The sequence below is a fragment of the Lichenostomus cassidix genome, chromosome 3, assembly GCF_008360975.1.
Source record: "Lichenostomus cassidix isolate B80296 chromosome 3, HeHo_3.0, whole genome shotgun sequence".
NCBI classification, from domain to species: Eukaryota; Metazoa; Chordata; class Aves; order Passeriformes; family Meliphagidae; genus Lichenostomus; species Lichenostomus cassidix.
In genome coordinates, this window is record NC_139483.1 from 19969435 (window position 1) to 19989156 (window position 19722).

Sequence of the window (19722 nt, forward strand, 5' to 3'; positions counted from 1 at the left end):
GAGTCAATGTAATTAAGCAATTGGCGCTTTATAAATAAAGAAAGCGGGATATACTGTACTACGTGTTACATATGAGTTGTTGCTTGCTTCTAGGAAATGGTAGAAGGCAGAGAACTGCTATTGGTGTCTGATGGAGCAAGCCTGATAATGGGATTCTTGGTGTATGAATTAGATGTTTGTGTTTTTTTGGTGCTGCATAGAAATCAGAAGGGTACATGGCTGTATTGGGTGGTGCAGATTTATGGTCCCAAGGAGTTTATCTTCTAATTAAATATTAAGTTACTGTGAGTTAATATAACAAATTGTGAGAAAGAATATGGGAGAGCACAGTAAGGATGTGAGCAATGAGCTGAAGTGTTCATGCAGTGTGCCTACATAAACTACGTGGTGATTGGAATTCTTTGGAAGTTTTTCATTTTCATACTCTCTCAGCAGGTTTTTGTTTTTGTATGGCTAACAATCCCTCACCTCAATGCTGCTGTATCACTTTCCTTTGAATATAGCAATGGGATAACTATTGTCTCAGTTATTTTCCTGAGAGAAACCGTGTGGGGTTCCTTCTACAAGTCATGTGGGTGCTCACCCAAACAGGATGCTGCCATTTCTGGTCCTTGTAGTAGCTGCCTGAAACCAGGGAGAGTGCAAATAGGGTGGAAGAGGGGAGGGAAGAAGGGTATGTGGCTCTCTTGCAGTAAATCTGAATACAAAATATGAGTGCTACAGATAAATTAAAATATTGTAGCTATTACTACAGTGGTATTTTTGAACTGTGATGTATTCTGACAACTAAATGGTAAAGCTCATGTTTTGTTAAATCTCTAATTTTAGGAGGTTTTTTTCTGTTTTTTTGGTAGTACTAATTATGTTTTTATTCTCTATTTTAGTAATATCTCTCAAATTCCATGCTAAAAGTGCCACTGTAGTGTTGCGTGTTATCTTTCCATGACTACCCATTAAATTTGATCAAAGCAAAGTGAGTGTTCTTATTGACCATGCAAACAGGGTCATTCTTTATTCTTTCTGTCTCAGGCATTGATTGTCTCTCAGGACTTATGCTGGTGGTTATTAGAAACTGGAGGGATACCAACCACTACAGTTGGTTAGTGTGGGAAGTTCCACACATACCACATATATAATAAATGTAGTGATATGCAAATAAGCAATTTTAATGATACAGTTCACAATTCTCCTGCTGATGCGTGAGTTAGAAAATAATTTAGTTTGTTTGTATTGCCTCTGAGGTCAGAGATGAAAAGGCATGTTGATCCTTCCTTTCCCTCTGCTCCACCTTTTACTTTGGGGAAAGTAAGTAACGGTTTTAAAACAGATATATGGGATTTTATTTTAGTTTTCTTCCTTTGTTCTGTTTTTGGCGTGAAAAAATGCAGAATTATTTTTCTGTCTACATCCTACTTTAATCGGATGACTTGAGGGAATCCTGTACCCTCAAGAAATTATCTTTTTCTTTGTCCTTTGGTGCTTTTTTGCTCTTCTGAGTCTAGAAATGAGAACAAGACCAAATCCTGGACTTAGGGGTTTTTTTTCCTCAGTGAACTTCTATGATTTCTAGGTATAGCTTGATATTGGTAAGAAATAAGTGGTTTCAGTAGTTATTGTAATATTGAAATAAGAGACATTTGATCTTTAACTCAGGGAACTGAAATTGTGGAACAGATCAGAATATAACCTGATGAAGCAAATTTGTAAGAAAAAATTCAGGTTTTTGCTATAGGATTAAAAATAATAATACTCGTGTCCTTATTGGGTCTATCTTTTAATTTGAGATCAATGAAATTCTTCCAGCAACAACATGAAATCAATTGTAAAATGACATATAATTCACACCCTGTATTGTAAATTGTAGTTTGTTTGATATTAACCACTGAGTTTTCCATGCACAGGGGTGCCTTTTCTTGTATCACATTTCCACAGAATGCTTGTGGATCTGTTTCTAATGTGTTTGAGAGCGATCTGTTTTTCATGTCCACAATTGCCTACATTTGATCTTATGCAAATCATGCAATCAAGCAAATGGAAAGCAAGGCATTGTTGCTAGAGGACCTTGACAAACAGTGGCTTTGTAGTTTTATGAACCTCCTCTCTCTTTCAAATTTGTATCTGTGGCTGTTTGAATCCAGTGATCCGTTATGAAACACTTTGAACTTTAAATAGGAAAATATCTGCCAAATTAGATTGTGATGAATAATTGTATTGGTTATGATGTAATATGATTTTTCTTGTTCAGTTTGTCAGTTTCTGCTTCTAGCCTTTTAGAAATGTTGCCTACCCTATATTTGCTGGCTCATCCAAACCTTGAAGTCTATGGAGAGATTTTAATGATGGCAAAGCTCCTGCCTTGAATGACATTGCTAAGACTCGAATTTCTTTGTTTTCTTCTTCTCCAGCTTAAACAAAAGTAATTTTTCTTTTTAGCCTTTATCCCACCTAAATCTTTGAGATAACATTGAAACTTTCTATTTAGTTGTCAAAATACTTGGTGCTAGTAAACTAAGGTGAGGAATAAGATCTTCTTTGATTATGGTCATATGTAGCTTTTTTAACATATTTTATATTTCAACTGTTTTTCAGACTCTCATATCCTTCCCTTTCACTATGTTTATCAGCTGATCCCAAAGGATATCTCTGCTCATATGTGCTGCATTTCCATTCCTTGGTATTCCTGTTTTTTTAAAACTTTAGATGTTTCCCTGTCTTGTCTTTCTCCTTTTTCCATTCTTCGTGCTGAGACACACAAGACAACTTATAGTTGGGGTTTTTTCAGGTGGTTAAATAAAACATTTTTCCATCTTCCATTCTCTTAATCCTTGACAAAGCTTTTCCCTCTTCAAATTAAACAAGGTATTTCCAGAAACATATGCCTGCAGGTAGTCTCATCAGATACAGTGGACATCAAATCAGGGTTTCAGTACAAACTACCTTTATAAAAAATTGTAGTTCCAGATGTGGAATTTTCCTTAAAGGAGAGAAAAATACTCCTCATTGACAAGGAAAAGAGTGATCCACCATAAACAAATGGAAAAGAAGAAATCAACTTTTTCTATTTTCCCTTGTGTTGTGTTCACTCTTCTAAGAGAAGCCCTACCATGTAGTTTCAACTTTGAGAGAAGACTACACATTCAGTATCACGAGGTTATGAATTATACAGAATCCATGAATTGTTTTCATCTGTTCATTTTAGCTTTGCTGAAAGCAAAATCCTTCTGGTCACTTGTTTGCCCACCCACAACATGGAATATCTAACACTTGTGTCACAGGCTTTCAGCTCCATCTGCATTTTTCTGGCTTCTCCTATGGCAGCTGCAGGGAATGCAGGACCCAGGGAGGTGTACATTAATGAAGGCAATACAGCCAGAGCAGTATGTGGTTTCCCTGCCTGCTGAGCCAGCCTGAGCACCTGCTCTGGAGTGTGCTTTCCCCCTCTCACTGACTTAAGCACTGCTTAACCCTGGTAGAATCAGTCCCATTATGTTGATTAAACATGTCACTGTTACAGGCATTGACTTGATTTTTTTTTTTTTTTTAGCTGCAGCATTTTTTTTTAAACTCACACTTTGCCATGTGCTCCACAGAACAATACCATTGAGTGACACGGTATTTTCAATAAAAATGCACAAGTTCATTCTCTCCTCACACAGAGTGGAGCAAATCAGAAGAAATTCCATTCCTGCAGGGACTGGAGTCATTATATGAGGGGAAAACTAAAGAGAGAGAAGTTGGGTCTACAGGATCTCTGTTTTGGTGATATCTTTGTCATCCAATTGCAATTTTTTAATTTGTGCTCATAAATATTTCGCTAAAAAATATATATTTTGTCTTACAAAAACACAGAACTTTTTTGGCATACTGAAAATGTGTGTTTATAGAATCAGCATTTTACTTGTATACCTTATGCTGTTACCAAAACCTCAACTGTGAATTCCTTCTTAAAATATTTTCTTGTTAAAGTCTATGATTTGTATTTTAAGGAAGGAAGAAAAAACAAAACATTCGAAAATTATGTCTGCATAACTTTCATGCTACAGTTTTTCTGTCAAATATTCCTCTATTCGTATAGGGAAGAATAAATGATATTTTAGAATATTTATAGAGCAAAAAGGCTACATTTTATTAACCATTTTCTTCAGTAATTAAAACTCAAGGTAGCTTTGTAATAAATAACCATTGAACAATTGTTTTGCTGTAGCATTAGACGAGTTGTCTTTACCGAAATATATTTTACAACTGCTTGGTGTTTGTGCAGCTGAACACAAACATGCAAAGAGAGAACAGACCAGTAGGAGTGGTGGCAACAATGAGCTTCCTTTGTGTTCATGCTTGTAGTGAAATCTGCATGGAATGAATTGCTGTATGTATTGATGCTTGACATTCATGTTTTGTACAGCACATTTAAAAAAAAAAAATCCAGCTGTGTTAATGAACCTGTACTTGTTTTTCCATTAATTTTATTTGATTTAATAATCTCAAAGGTGTTCATTTGCCATTGTTCCAAATTGATGTAGTTTGTAGCGTCGAAGAAACTTTTTTTTTTTTTTGGTTGGGTAGTATATGGTTTGGTGTAGATACAGTACAGTGAGGTTATCTCAACCAAAGCTCAACCACCCCACAGGTCTATTAAGAGTCAAAATTTGCTATTTAATCTACTATTAAAGAACCAGTACCTATTCATTCCTCTGGGGCAAACCTGACACATTTAAGAGATACAGGTCCCCCTTCCTCTCAATTTCCTGAACTCTCTACTGTCTGAAAAACAAAGTAAAACAAGGCAAAATGAATATACCAAGTAAATTCCTGTTCTTTTTTGCCCTAGATTTGGCAGTTTTCACGCCACACCAGTTCCTGCTCACTGCGTGCACGCTGGCTGGCTGTTCAAACAGTTCCCAGGTCACCTTGTTTACAGCACAGCTGCCACCATCTCATGTAGATGCCCCACTCCTGACAGTTTTGGATTCTAGAACAATATATGTGCAGTAAGTGAGGATTTCTTCTTTCCTGACAACACAATAGTGCATCAGTTTATTCAAGAATTCCAGTGAGTTCAATCAGGGGAAGGGTTTGTGACATAAAATTAAATTTATTATGATTAAATGCATAGAAGTGATTAGTTTAGTGGTTCTGTGAACCTTCTGATTATCACTTGCCAACTTAATTTCCATTTTGTCTTTACGCAATCAGTATAACCTACATATGGGCATAGCCTCTGCAAACTTCAGTGCACGAAATGTTCTGGTGATATGCCCCTTTTGTAGCCCCTGCTTTGTGTGTAATCATTTATCTATTGAGTACAAATACTGCATTAGAGGTATGGCTTAGATTTATTTTTATGATTGCACAAACGTGTTTTCAAATTCTGGAAATAAACCCCACGAAATCCCCTGAAAAAAGCCTTACATTTTTCAGTGTGGTCTGAATCTTTATTTGGTTGAGTCTTAATCATATTTTGCTTTTATTTGCAGATGGAAAGAACCAGTAGAAGTAAATGGAATCCTAGATCGCTATATAATTTATATGGCCACCAATGAGCAGAATTTTACAAAGTGGAATGTAATCTATAACAGCACAGAACTTTTTCTGGATTTTACTATTCCACAGCTTTTCCCGGGTACTGAATACCTCATAAAACTAGCTGTAAGTTTTAAAGATGTGTAGTAGAGGTGTAAAATGGTGAAAATGATTCTGATTTTGTTAGCATCTTAATATTTAATGGTTCCTGTGTCCACTTTGTTTAACCTCTTCTTTCTGATGCCAAGGTGGATGAGCCACCCTGAATAAAAGTCGGTTTTCTTTGTTTCAAAACACTCAGAAAAATGCGTTTATAATTTAAATACAGGTTTTCTTCAAGGATAAGTTGGATAACTAATAAAGAATTGAACAGAAATAGATAAAATGCTTTAAAAATGTCTCCTTGGACCCAACTTACAGGAAAGCATTGCATGTATTTAAAAGTGTTAACCTTTTGTATTTTGTACCATTGCAATTTTTTCTTTCATCCTAAAATCTGTATTTAGAAGGAAATAGCAGAGAGGAAGAGTCAAGTGTAAAGTAGCAGTTGGTTTATTCAAAACATTTTAAAAGACATTAGTGTTTTCACTGTATTTCTTTATCATTGGTTTTGGTTTTTGATGAAATAGAACAGCTTCAGCTCACTAACAAACCTGAAAATATGTGAATAAAAGCAGGGGATTGTCCCTTGTTTTAAGCACATTGTTCATTTTATAACAATACCTATATAAGGATATTTGCTTTGATAAATGCCATAGAAAAATATTCTGCTCTTGATTATGAATAAATTTACATTTATGTAGACTGGGTATGCATTCATTTTTTTTTTTAACATGCTCTTGAATGTTCTAAATATTATACCACAAAAAATAAACTACCTTCAGGTAATGATAAGGATCTGACTTGAACCTGAAAAAAACAACGATATTCAGTCTAATTAAAGCTTAGATTCATGTTGAAATTAATTCATTTGTGCCTAGATATTTCAGCATAGTAAATTGCATAGCATATATAATAGCACCATGTCCAAAACTAAGGCACTACTTTAACAAGCATTTTATGCTTTTACTGTTACAAGAATTGGTGCTGTCCTTCACTGTGCCACAGCTCTTGTCTGCTCCTGCCCAGCTTCTGTGCATGGGGGCACAGGCAGAGAGGGTCAGGGAAGAATTAACAGCTACAATCTGGAGAGCAACTGGGACTGCTTCTTTTGGTGGCTCTGCCTTGGGATATGGGAGGAAGTGTTGTGTGGATGCTGCTTTTTGTGCACAGATTTCTTAGATGTGACTGAATAAATTTTTAGGAAGCTTTGCTCTTTATATTTTACTTCTCCTTTCTTTGTAATTTTTTATCCCCCTTTATTATTTGCATTTTATCAGAAAGTAGGAAAAGATAATTTCTTCTAGTGACAAAGATAACCAGATTTATGTGGATAAAATGCAGTGATCTGTGATAGGTGGGTTAGAAGATCTAAATGCCCTTGCAGCTTTGAAAATGACAAGTCTGAAAGTGCATCAAAAGCCCAATATCTCTGAGGTGTGATAGCTTTCTTAAAACTTTTAGATCCATTGTACATAGAACTTGTTAGACTGGTTTGAGAATAATGTCATATTACAGATTTACAAGTTATGAAGATTAAACATGATCAAATGTTACATGTATACTTTATGAAAGGAAAAAAGCGAACATAAAAAACCACAACAAAAACCAAATCCACAAAAAATTCAAGTCAAGCATACACACCTGGAAAAAAATGAAATATTTAGTGTTTCATATATAATTTAACTGAATTTCAATAAAACTTAAAATAAAAGAACCCCAAACAACTGCCAACAGTGGATTCTTAACTAAATTATTCTTTTTTTTTTTATTAGAATTAAATATTTCTCACAGCTAGAACTTTTTTCTTTTTATTGTTCTGTAGGTACTTTTAATTTTGTTTTGTATCCATTCAAAAACTGTTTTTGATTTATGTGGGAAATCGAGTTATCAAAAATTGCAGCTTGAACAGGGGAATCAGGAGCCTCAGCAGCAGAACTTTCAACACCCCACAGGCTGCTGGCTTTAACTTTTGCATGACAGGTTAACCACAATGGATGGAGTTAAGGAAATGTTTATCTTTTCATGCTGTTAAAAATTTTCAGAATTGATTACTGTCATTTGATATGTAGCAATTTTATTCAGAAATGAGTACAACAGGTTTTGTAAGCAAATCCAATGCTTCTTTCCAAAAGTCAGCCAAGAAGATGTAAGGTCATGGATTAGTGCAAAGGAACTTGGTTTTGCTCTGTTCATGCTCTAAGCTGGGGAGTGTGAGCCAGGCCAGTCTGAAAGTAATGGAAAGCTGAAAGGCTGCCTTTGGTAGGCAAGGTGTCACTCTTATTTGTATGACTGAAGTGCTTTTGTGATTGAATTGTTAAGTCAATACCTCCTCAGGATGCTGCTGTGTGGGTGAGCTGGCTCAGGTCCTAGGTGGAACATTGTTATGTGCTGTAATCTGATGTGGTTTGTAGCTGTCCTTTGGCTGCCCAGTTCCTTTGGTATTTTTCCAAATTTCACCTGAAATCTGTTTCTGAGGGTGACACAGTGGGACTCAGTCTGGGTGTGGGTTTTCATGGCTTTGGGCATCACTGGGTGGGATTGCTAGTTGTCCAGTCCATTTGGGATACACTGATCTAAAATCCCACTTCCTAAAATGCAGATGACAGTCTTTTACTGATTTTCACTAGAGGAACCAGGAACTTCATGTTCCAGCAAATTTCAGTGATGCAAAATTGAGCTGCATGAAATTCAAGAAATAAATGAATGGGAAGGCTGCTGTTACCAAGTCCTTAAATGAAAAAGCCCTCCACTGCTGAAGTTGGCCTGGTGGGAATTAATTAGCAAGTCACTAAGGAATGAATGAGAAAGAGGCCTTCCAGAACTGGTCTTTTTGGCTTCTTCATGAAGACAGTAGAAGTGAAATCATTCAAATATTACTTTGCTTCTACTGGAAGGATAATTTTCTTAAATAGTTTACTTACCGAAATACTAGTTGCCTGAGCATCCATCTAAACTGACACTATTTGTTGATTTTTTTTTTTTTTAATAAACATCATCATGTTTAGAGTCAATGCTATTTTTTGATGTTTCCAAAAATTAGGTTGCATTCTTTCATCTTTATTTGGTAGTTCAGACTGAACAGGGAGTCATTCCTTTGTTGTATGGGGAGTGTAATTCCAGGGATATCTAAACAATCTTTATGTATAAAAGAATCTCTCATTTACAAACAATATGTATTTTTACTCTTGGGGTCAGTATGCACTTTTGGAGAGGATAGGAAATATGTTGACTGCTCTCTGATTTGAAAAAACAATGGGAAATGGGAGATTGAAGCTAATCCTTTCAAACAAAATGTAATAGATGGAGAGAAACTTTTTATGCCTGGAGATCTGGAGAGCAAGGTTATTTATGTGCTGATGATCCACTTTGTCCACTTTTGCACATGGGCAACTCAGAAAAACACAGGTGATCCCATAAGGTTTATTTAAGTGTATGTGATTGTGAATAAATGCAAGTGTACGTATCACAGGTGAATAAGTGTATGTAAATGTGAATATTGGTTGAATTCAGGTTTTGATTTATTTTATTATTAAACTAAAAACTAAAAATAAACAATTAACTAATACAAAAATCATTAAATCCGTACTATGTATATAAATATTATTGTATATTTTTTTAACTGGTGTAGAATCTCCTCTCATCATCAGTGTAAGTGCAAATAATTGGCAGAGCATTACACAGACTATAGCTGTTTGCATGTTTGAAAGTCTGTTACGTGGGGTGATATGCACTTTCCCCTGCACATTGTATTATTTTATATCCCAAGCAAAATACAAAAATTGTGTGGCTAATATTTTGTTCTCTGGCAGCTGGTTTTCCATGAACATGTAATAATAGCAGCTAATACACACTGGTTCAGAACAGAGTGGCTTTTCACTATTTTAACTCCATGTGCTCTGGGTGGTGGTGTGAAGTGCAGAACAATGTTTTAGCTATAGTATGCCTGAAAACTAAGTATCATGAGTTATTTTACATCCTCTTGTTATTTAAGAAAAAAGGTAAACAGCTCTATGCTAAGAAGAGTATCTTGCCTGAAAATCACAGGCTTACTAAGTTTAGATATGGAAGAATAATGAAACTTAGGCAAAAATACAATTGCTAAAATTATTGGTGGTACATTGAAACATGCTTATTTGTTCTGATTAATCTTTGAAGGCTTGCACTGGAGGTGGATGTTCAACAAGCGAAGCCAGCGCGGCTGTGACAGACGAGAGTACACCAGAAGGTGTTCCTGCTCCAAAAGCCCAGTCACACACATCTGACTCCTTTAACATCTCCTGGACTAAGCCTGAGTATCCGAATGGTAAGTGAACTCTTTTAGCCTCAAGTTAAAAAGATGATTAGTAAAGGTAAATTAATATTCTAAATGGCAGCTTATATGTGGTGCTTAATTTTTAATGATCATTTTAGCACATAAAATACCTGAGATAGTATCATTGTCTGCAGCTGGGAGATTGTGGTTTTCAGCCCTTCGTGTGATTTCAGTGGCTCAAAAGTGCTCCCTTTTGATAGTTCTTGTGTACTGCATCTCATTGTTTAATGTTTTCCAGGACATCTGAGCTGAGGAATAGGCATTCTTGGAGAATATCAGTCTAGGATGTTAATTTCACCCTCCGATAAAACATTAATTTCTTTTACATTAATTGATGTGTAATAATAGTTAGATTTGTGTTCTGCATACTTATCAGGAAGCTGTACATTTCAGTGGCAGTGAAAGTTAAACAATATACTTTTCTTTTGTTTAGAAATGTTTTCCATTATGAAATATCCATGTGTAAAACTTTTAGACAAATTTTACTTTTCTAATGGGATTGCACAGTATCATTCACCTTGGAATTCACTCTGATTTTATTATCATGCATATAAGAGTTTAAATCACTGCAGAAGGCACTATGTTGGAATCACTGAATTTGAAGTATCAGAAATGTTTTTCTTCCTTGGCTCATGATATTGTCATATTTCAAGATATATAATTGTTTCTCCCCGTGGCTTCACATGAATTTCTTTTTGTCCTGCAAATTTTTTCCTACTTTCAGTTGTGATAAAGCACATCCTACTTGTTCAACTTCACTAAAGACATTTTAAATTATTCCCCCAGAAGTGGTGATTGCATTCTGTAAGGTCTTACATTAAATTTAGAAAGAAATAAGAATATGTCATCTGTTCAATAATGTATTTGATAATTTATGGTTCTTTGTAGGGAATTCATTGTGGAAGATTTTGCCTCCTAGCCCATTAGAAACTCTCTAACCCTGTTTCTAAAATCAGCATATGTGGCAAAGGCAAGGAGGCAGGAGAAAGGGGAAGGGCAAGGGATGAGAAGAGAGAAAATGGGGAAGAAGGTTATGTATGTGGCTCAATGTTAAAGTCAAAATACTTTTCACTGAAATAGGCTTTTTATATAGTTTGTCTCAGGATCTGATCATGTTATCCTTGTATTGCAGAAAAAATTGAAACAGTTTATAGAGTGATATAACTAATCAAATAAATATAAAAATAAATATCCATATATATTTTTACATGCATATCAACAACACAGGAGAAAGACCTATAATTTAATAAATCAATTTCCACAAGCTTCCTTTAAAAGGAAGAGGAAATGGCCTTAAGTTGTGCCAGGGAGGTTTAGATTGTGTATAAGAAAAAATTTCTTCCCAGAAAGGGTTCCAAAGCACTGGGACAGGCTGCCCAGGGCAGTTGAGTCACCATGCCTGAAGGTATTTACAAGATGCATAGCTGTGGCACTTTGGGACATGGTTTAGTAGTGAATTTGGCAGTGCTGGGTTAACAGTTGGGCTCAATGATCTTCAAGGTCTTTTCCAACCTAAATGATTATATGATTTATCTAATAACATGTTTTCTCATTCTCCAATTTCCTATTTCCATCCTTTTCCCCTTAAAAAAGAATTTAAAAAACCCCCAATTGCGAATAAGCTCTAAAACTTTTGACTGAGTAAGTGCTTAATCAGGAAGGTTTTCATTGTTCAGTGACTTTGTTTTGCTCATTCCCAACACATCTTTTGGGCTGCCTTGTGGCCAGGTCATTTATTATCTCTTTCTGTGTCAGTGTTTTAAAACTGTGTAAGAGGCTGAAAAATATCACAGTCGAGAAGACTAAAACTTGAGAAAGACCAGCAGAGGGTACTTTCCCTAAAATCTTCCTAGTTCAGCATTCTACTGATGCATTCTTGGTTTTTCGTTTTTCTTTTTTCATTTTTTTTTCAAAAGCAGAGAAACTGTTTCCTGCTTTTACCTGAATTGATTCAAACTTGGTGCATTTCAGGCTGCTAGGCCTAAGTAGCACTTTTCAAAAATACTGAACTTGGCTTTGTTTCAGGTGGAAACCTCAGATTTGCAAAGATTTGCATATCATAGATTGTCATCTCATTAGATCTCTGGGGCCATTCCTTTCTCTTCTGCCTGCTTTTGCCTGCTCCTGCATGAGAGATGCTGCTGTTTCTTTCCATGGGCTGAGGAGGCTTAACAGCTTGGACAGCATGGACTTTGCTGTGCTCTTGTGATATTCATGGGGTCCAGCTGCTTGCCATGAATTAGAAAAAAGTTAAGGAGAATTAATATGCTACCCTTTGGGCCAAAGGTGGCAAACAGGGTTAAAAGCTACGTGGCTTCTTCAGAAAGATGGCACAATGAGGGGAATCTGGCTTTGGGGTATGGGGACATCTAGGCTCATCTTATCCAGATGTGGATATCAAACTTTGGGGCTGCAATTTTTGTTGCATTTAAGGCAAATTTATGGGGTTTTTTGTGGAGAAGAAATTATTTCATCGAAAAATGGGACATTATGCACCTAATTTTTTGATGAAAGTTGCTTCAGAAATATCATTTATATACCAAGTAGAAAACAGACTTTTGAAAGATGGCGTGTTGAATATATTTGAAATATGCACATTTTATTTTGTCTTATTTTCAACCAACAATAAAATGGTTGATTGGACGTGGCCCAGATTCTGCCACTCTACACATGCCTGTCACATGTGTAGGTAGATAGTCAGTATTGCTTATCTACTATTTAGATGAGGGCAATGTATAGAGAGGCTTGTGAAATCATGTGTCATCAGATATTCTGTTTTGACCTCTCATTATTCTAGTGATCTTAACAAAAATGATCTCCCCTTCAGAACACATCCATTATAATCTTGCCATATAGCTCGAGATATGGTCTTTTAAAAAACTTTCACAAAAATATGGCCTTTTTTCACCACTGAAAATTTTCTTTAGATGGTAAATTCTCAAAAACTTCACTTTGTGTATACATTATAGATAAAACCAAGTCTTGATCTGGACTGTATCTTCCAAGGCCATGTGGAATTTTTATGGGAAGTATTAGGTATAGTAAAAACTGATTTATAAAATTATTCAGTGAACTAAGCCAGTACTTGTTCCTGCAAATCCTTGTGCTTATGAGAGATGACTGGTGTTGGTAGTCAGTGAAATTGATGTAGGTAAAAGTATGTTTGATTAAGATTTGACCTCTAGATTTCACCTGAAGAGTAAAGTGCTTGTAGTACTTTGGATCCAAAACCTCTTTAGTATCTTGAATATCATTGACATATTATATGGCCTCACCCAGAGAGGGGAAAGGAGGAAGAAAAAGAAAGACTGTATAGCTTTCTTCAGTTTAATTTGCGTTCTTGGATTTCTTTCCAAAGTGAAACATAATTGTATATAGACAATATTTTGTCTTCAGTGAAATCCAAATTTGATCTAGCTGCCTAGACTTAATAATTATGAAGAAACAGCATCTTTTCATGGTGACCACGTGTTGCTCAGGAAGCCTTGTAAATCACAGAAATGTCCTATGGTCTTCAATATTTTATGCATGGTAAACTTCATCAATATCAAGCAAGTCTCAAGAAGCTCATTAACTTTGGGCCAACTTTGAACTTTTTTCTGTATGCTTTGGAAACCTACACTGGTGAAATAGGGAGGTAAAGTTATTTATCCCTGCTAAAAAATAATTATTGCCTAATTTAGAAAAATGGTGTCACATTTTTCTGAAATGTACTTTTTTTCATTTGTTGTGAAATGTATTTTTTTTACTTTCTTTCTTTTGATACTGGAGTTTTCTCCATCAGTGTCCTGCAAGGCAAAAGCAGAAGTAAAATCAAGAGATAATGGATCAGGTCCTTAGAGATGATGGTTCTCTGACAGGACTGGGAGAACCAACAAAAGCTCAATGTTGAGCAGCAAGCTTGCTCCTCAAGTGTAGATGCTGCACAGTGCTGTGGCTTTAGGAACTCTTTAAAACATTAATAACAAATGATCTCATTATGATTCATGCTTTTGCCATAAGTATCAAAGGAATTAATAATGATTTGTCAGGCACTGATCTATGCTTTCTGGTGACTGGTTACAGGATCCAAGGGAATAGCGTAAAGCTGTCTCAGGAGAGGTTGAGGTTGGATATCAGGAAAAGGTTCTTCCCTCAGAGGGAGGCTGGAACACTGGAACAGCTACTCAGGGCAGTGGTCACAGCACCAGACTGACAGAGCTCAAGAAGCATTTGTACAATGCTCTCAAGCACATGGTGTGACTCTTGGGGATGTCCTGTGCACAGCCAGGGGTTGCACTTGAATGGTGCTTGTGGGTCTCTTCCAACTCAGCATATTCTATGATTCTGTTCTATGCTACTTTAAAGGGGTTAGTGCTACAGGTATATTAGGTACTAAAAGTATCTCAGTATTTGGCGTTTTTCCCCTATAAAACACATCCTTAATGCCAGCATTCACATTTTTCCTCTGAGATAAATAAAATATTTGTAAGTATATATCTATACATAAAAAAAAATATTTATTTAATGTAGGACAAATATAAACCATTAATGTTACTGCTTCACAAGCAGCTAGACACAGAACCACAAGGGATTTTTGCTTTAGGAAGCCTGTCAAATGTGGTAAGATTGACAGTGTGAGATTTTCCAGGACTTCCTCCCACACACATCCCTGCTGTCTGTGTTGAGTTGAGCCTCTCACTTTTCTAGAAGAGAAAAGAATTGAGGAGCCTATGAATCACTTCACCAGACTCCACTCTGTATTGGTTTAACATATAAATCTTTTGAAGTAGAACTCTTCAGAGCTCAGCTGAAACAGTTGTGTGTACGCTTTTATTTACAAAGCAGTTCTCCATTTAGTAGAGGGGGAAATATTTTTTCAATTTCAAACCGAATGTTCCTCAATGTAGTTTCAAAAAATCCCATTTTAAGGGAAGGAATAATGAACTGAGGTGTATTTTTAGAATAAAAGTTGTTTCCTAGAATGGAAAGATTAGAGGGCATCTTCTGAACTAAAATCACTTCAAATGAATCCTGTAATTTTGTGGTTATTCACCTTAAGATTTCTCACTGAAATAACTTTCAAAAAGGGAGAGTATTAAGAAGCAAGAAAGATGCAGGAAAAGCTCTGAGAAAAAGTACTCCTTTGTGAGCTCAATTTCCAAAGTCTTAGCAAATCTGTAAAATTAAGTTTTTAGTTCATTAAATTCAAAACACTCTACAAGATTTTTTATCCTACCATGCACGTTTGGAAGAGCAAAGTTTTGGAATTCCTTATAAATGAGATATGCAGTCACTTGCAATTTTTTAGTTAGTATTAGCCAGTTACACAAGAAAGACCACTCTTTCCTCTGTCTAAAAATCTTGCTAATGTTTGTTTTGAGCTTCCAAATATGTGTTCTTTCTGTAGATTGAATAGACAAGGAGTAGTTTCCTTCAGGAATTTTTCTACAGCATATTAAGAGGGAAACATTAATCATTACTATTTTGTGGTTTCATTTAGACAGGTGGGTAAAATTTTCCAATGACCCCACTCCTACCCCAAATTAATGAATTATCTGGTTTGTTGACAAAATGCCAAAAATCTGAGATAATTAACATTAAGTATCAATCAGGTGTTTTGTGTGATAAAATTGCTTGTTACTGATTTATTCGAGTTATAGTAGTGCCCTGAGTTGTGCTTTCACATTTCTATTATATTATAGATTTTGTCTCTAAGTCTGAAGCTGTTAAGATGTGAGGTGGTTTTTTTGTGTCTTGTTTGAAAAGCCATATGCAGAGCAGGCTGTGAAACAGAATTGCCTCAATTTACCTCATTCCAAGGTGATGTCAGCTGCTAGTCAGAAACAAGTTTTTTAAGGGATATTCTTTGGAATAGTGTAAGTGTTTTAAGAGATGCAATCCATTTTCGAGTTTTTCAACAGTTATAGAAGGAAATGTGTGTTTCTTTTGAGTTTTGCATGCTCAGTCATGCTAGACAGTATCTGCATAATTGTAAACAGTTTGAAATAATACTTCTACTGCCACGATGTCTGTAATATTAGTTTTCTTCTGTATTCTCTAGTTTTGAGATACTGAGTTTTCTCACATTGTTCTATAGGTATTATTACTAGCTATGGATTGTACATGGATGGTGTTCTGCTGCAAAATTCATCCCAGCTAAGTTGTTATGCTCATGGCCTTGCTCCTTGGAGTCTGCATTCCTTCAGAGTCCAGGCATGTACTGCAAAAGGTTGTGCTTTGGGTCCACTGGTGAGTACATTAATTTACATTCTGGAAGTGTAATAAATGTCAGATGACAGTGAATATCACAGTAAATGGTGATGATTCACTCTGGGCAGTACTAACCCATCTGGCAAAATGTGACATTTAAAAAAAATCCTGTTTAAGAGCTGCTAAAGATTCAATAGGTCATTGTTAGGCACCATTCCAAAGTAGAGCATAGGTACAGGGAGGAAAGGCAAAAACGGAGGCTGAAAGACACATTATTGAAATTAAATGGAGTTAATATGTTTGAAAGGTGCAGGTGTGCTTTAACCAGATTTATAAGGATGTATATAAAGAAAGAGTTACTGTTCCAGTAATGAGCAAATTTCTAGCTGCCTGACTGAGAGGACTAAAGTTAATTTGCGAATTGCAGAAGCCAGAAGTGGCAACAGGAGCAAGGAAAATATGGTAATTCATAAATCTTTTGAATGCAAGTATGTGATCAAAATATTATGCTGGACAGATTTTAACAGTCTTGTAGAACACCCCATTTTTTCAGGACTTGGGAATAAAGGAATATTAAATTTGACACATAAAAAACAGACCTTCTGAGGCTTTTTTATTTTGTTAAAGGTTTTTAGACATATAGTGAACTGATAAATGTAGTATGATTTCATAGTACTGTGAGGGATGAATTAACTGGAATCATATCTACTATGCTTGGTTTTGTTTTCAAGCATAACTGAAAAAGAAGCATCTTTATTCTGGGATTTAACATTTTGTTTAATTCAGCTTTATTTGTAGACTTTGAAATTTGACAAAAAGAAAAGGGAGAACAAAAGGAAAGATTTGGGAAGTTTTTGTGGTTTTCTTTCTATTTTTTCCATGCAATTGATTTTGTATCTGGAAAGAATTTCCAGGTTTCATTTTTGTGATATGATTTGTTAGCCACATTTCCAGTATTATTTCCAAGATTGCTTTCGTTCAAATGCCTGTGACATTGTCTATCTGCAGAAGACAACTAGGCTTTATAACCATTAAACATTTTATAGCTTGCTCTACTTTGAAGAATATTAACTCTTAAAAGCTTGAATGGCTTTTTGCCAATTTTTCTTGTACATTTTTTACAACTTCACATAAGCACCCCAAAAGCAAAGTTTTAAGGTACTTGATGTACAATAACCTAATCCATTGTGTTGGTAGTGAAGTTTAAGACAAATCATTACCAAATTTTGCATACAGATGAAATATGTATGTTTTCAGTACTACTGTCCTATCAAATAGGCATCAAAAGGACAGAAAAGAACACCAGTAGTTAGGGTTTTAAAAAATATTTTTGCTAGTCTTTTTCACATCTCCACTGAACTACAGACTTGTAGCTTGATTTTTGGAACAATTCAAAGGGATTGCTGTACCTGATACTCATCTGCATCCCATGATCAGTGCACAAACTGTTTTCCAAAGCCAGTGATCCTTCTCTAATCACAGGAATTGAAGTACATCTTGATTTAGGCTCACCTAAGTGCTGCCAGGAAGTTAAAGCACTGGATCTTCATTTGATTTTTTAAAAAAGATTTTCATATCAATTATGGAGTAAATCCAACACTAAAAAAAAAAAAAAAAAAAAAGAGAAACCTAATGTTTTGCCTCTGCTCTAAATAGTATGGAAAACATCTCCCAGCAGTAAACTGATATGCTTCCAGCTATTTTTGTTGCTCATCTTGTGCTTAATGTGCCCTAATCGATCAAGGAGCATCAAGTGACATTCCCCTAAATATGGAATTTGTCCACCTTAGGTTCCTGAAGGTGGCTCTAAAGATTTTAATTAGTTATGAGAGCATTAGCTGTTATTCTATTTCAAAAACTCTTTTTTGTTTGGCTTAAGTAGTTTTTGTTTGACTTTTTTTTTTCTGTGACTATGAGTTATCTTCAAATGTGATGCAAATTGTTAACATGTAAATTAAGAAAAGCTACATTTTAATCTCTTCCTATTAGACCTAAAATGCTGCTTTTGTCTGTTCAAATTGTTTGGGTGTTGTTTCCCTAAAGAAGAAAAAACAAAAAAGAATTATTAAGAAATAGTGTAACCTCTAATAGATTCTTTAGAGAAATTCAGAACTAAAATTATGCCAATCTTCAAAGGTGTTATCTCTTGTAAATGTCTTATAAATAAATGGAAATGTTCAATACTGAATATTTCTCATCTCAACCCATAGCCATCAAACTTAAATTTCAGGTTTTTAGTTATATGTGTGCTAGTGCTTTCCCAATAGTCTAATGCCTGTCCTATGATTTGGTGTCACTTATACGATAGCGGAATATTTGTTTATTAAGTTATTAATAAACACATCTGAAAATATCAAAGAATTGTGTGTAAAGTAATGTTTAGAAAAATAAATATTTAGAAATATAAAACAGGTTTTCTGTGCCATATGTTTATATAGCATGTCATAAAGAAAAAGCTAAAGTCATAATACAGCTGTTGCAACTGTTAAGGACGTGATACAGATTGCTACAAATTCATATTATTTTAAGATTTTTTCAGTCCTCTTCATTCGTAAAACATAATTGTTATTAATTTCTTCATGTTTCTGATGTTTCTGATTGGAGTACCTGCATTTAGCAGCACTTTACTGGAAATTATTTTGTTTAGAAAGCACAGTTCAGTCAAGTCCTTACATAAGGATGTTTTTGACTGAAATATACAATCGATGTGGCACTGATCCAATAAATCTGTGAAGTATTTGTTTATCTTTAAGCATGTTTATCCTGTTGACTTTACTGCAACTTATCACTTTTTTAAAATATAACAGAGTGTATAAATATAGAAGCACATGCGGCGGTATTGATGCACATCAAAGATGGAGCCTGGCACATGTAAACAATAAGGTTTCCAATTTTTACATGCTAAAAAGTACAACATTCATGTTTCAAGGACAGAGAAAATATGTTTGGTTATTTAGATGACAGAGCAGGTGTGGCAGATTAAAAATAGCATTTATTAGCACTCCCATGAACCTGCAGCTGAGAGGCACTTACAGAGGTGTGAAACCATCTTGTACCTTAGAAAACACCAAATAAATAATGTATGAGAAACAAACTTGTTGCCAGAAATAACATAATAGCAAATTATTTTGGTCCATAGCACTGAGTGTTTACTATAAGTTATGAAATTTTACTATGAAATTTCTAGAATATTGAATAAGTATTTATTTACTTATGTTACAAATCTTTCATATTCAGTACATTATCCAGCTCTTTTATATTTTATCTTCTCTTAAAGGTTAATTTTTATTGCAACTTAATTTTATTAGGTGAATGAAGAAGTTAATTCAGGAAGCAACCAACATTCCACAAAGGATTCTTTTTTCTATCAAATATCTGTAATATTTCATTACAATGTTCAAATGCATGTTCCTTGCAGTTGCCTTTTTAAATGAAGAAACAGAAAGTTATGTGGTCTTCTATTGCTGCTTCCTTTCCTTATGCCAAGCTAAGATCATACATCCACGTGAGGTGCAGTTGTGTTTTTGAAAAAATAATCCTTCATTCTTTTCCAATATTTACTTCCTATTCCTTACAGGGTTCTCTATTTAAAATAG

At 35.1% G+C, this 19722-nt stretch overlaps 1 protein-coding gene across 3 annotated transcripts in view; it reads left to right on the plus strand.

The window, feature by feature from the left end:
- USH2A (usherin) overlaps positions 1-19722 on the plus strand; it is a 383112-nt gene that overhangs the window by 196823 nt on the left and 166567 nt on the right. For all 3 annotated transcript variants that reach the window (XR_014850703.1, XM_085054819.1, XM_085054820.1), the window contains exons 33-36: positions 4829-4988; positions 5475-5646; positions 9778-9925; positions 16014-16165. Coding sequence is in view for 2 of the 3 variants with exons in the window: in XM_085054819.1 (XP_084910945.1) it covers positions 4829-4988; positions 5475-5646; positions 9778-9925; positions 16014-16165 (632 nt within the window). In the remaining variant the exon portion in view is untranslated. The remainder of the gene's footprint in view (positions 1-4828; positions 4989-5474; positions 5647-9777; positions 9926-16013; positions 16166-19722) is intronic.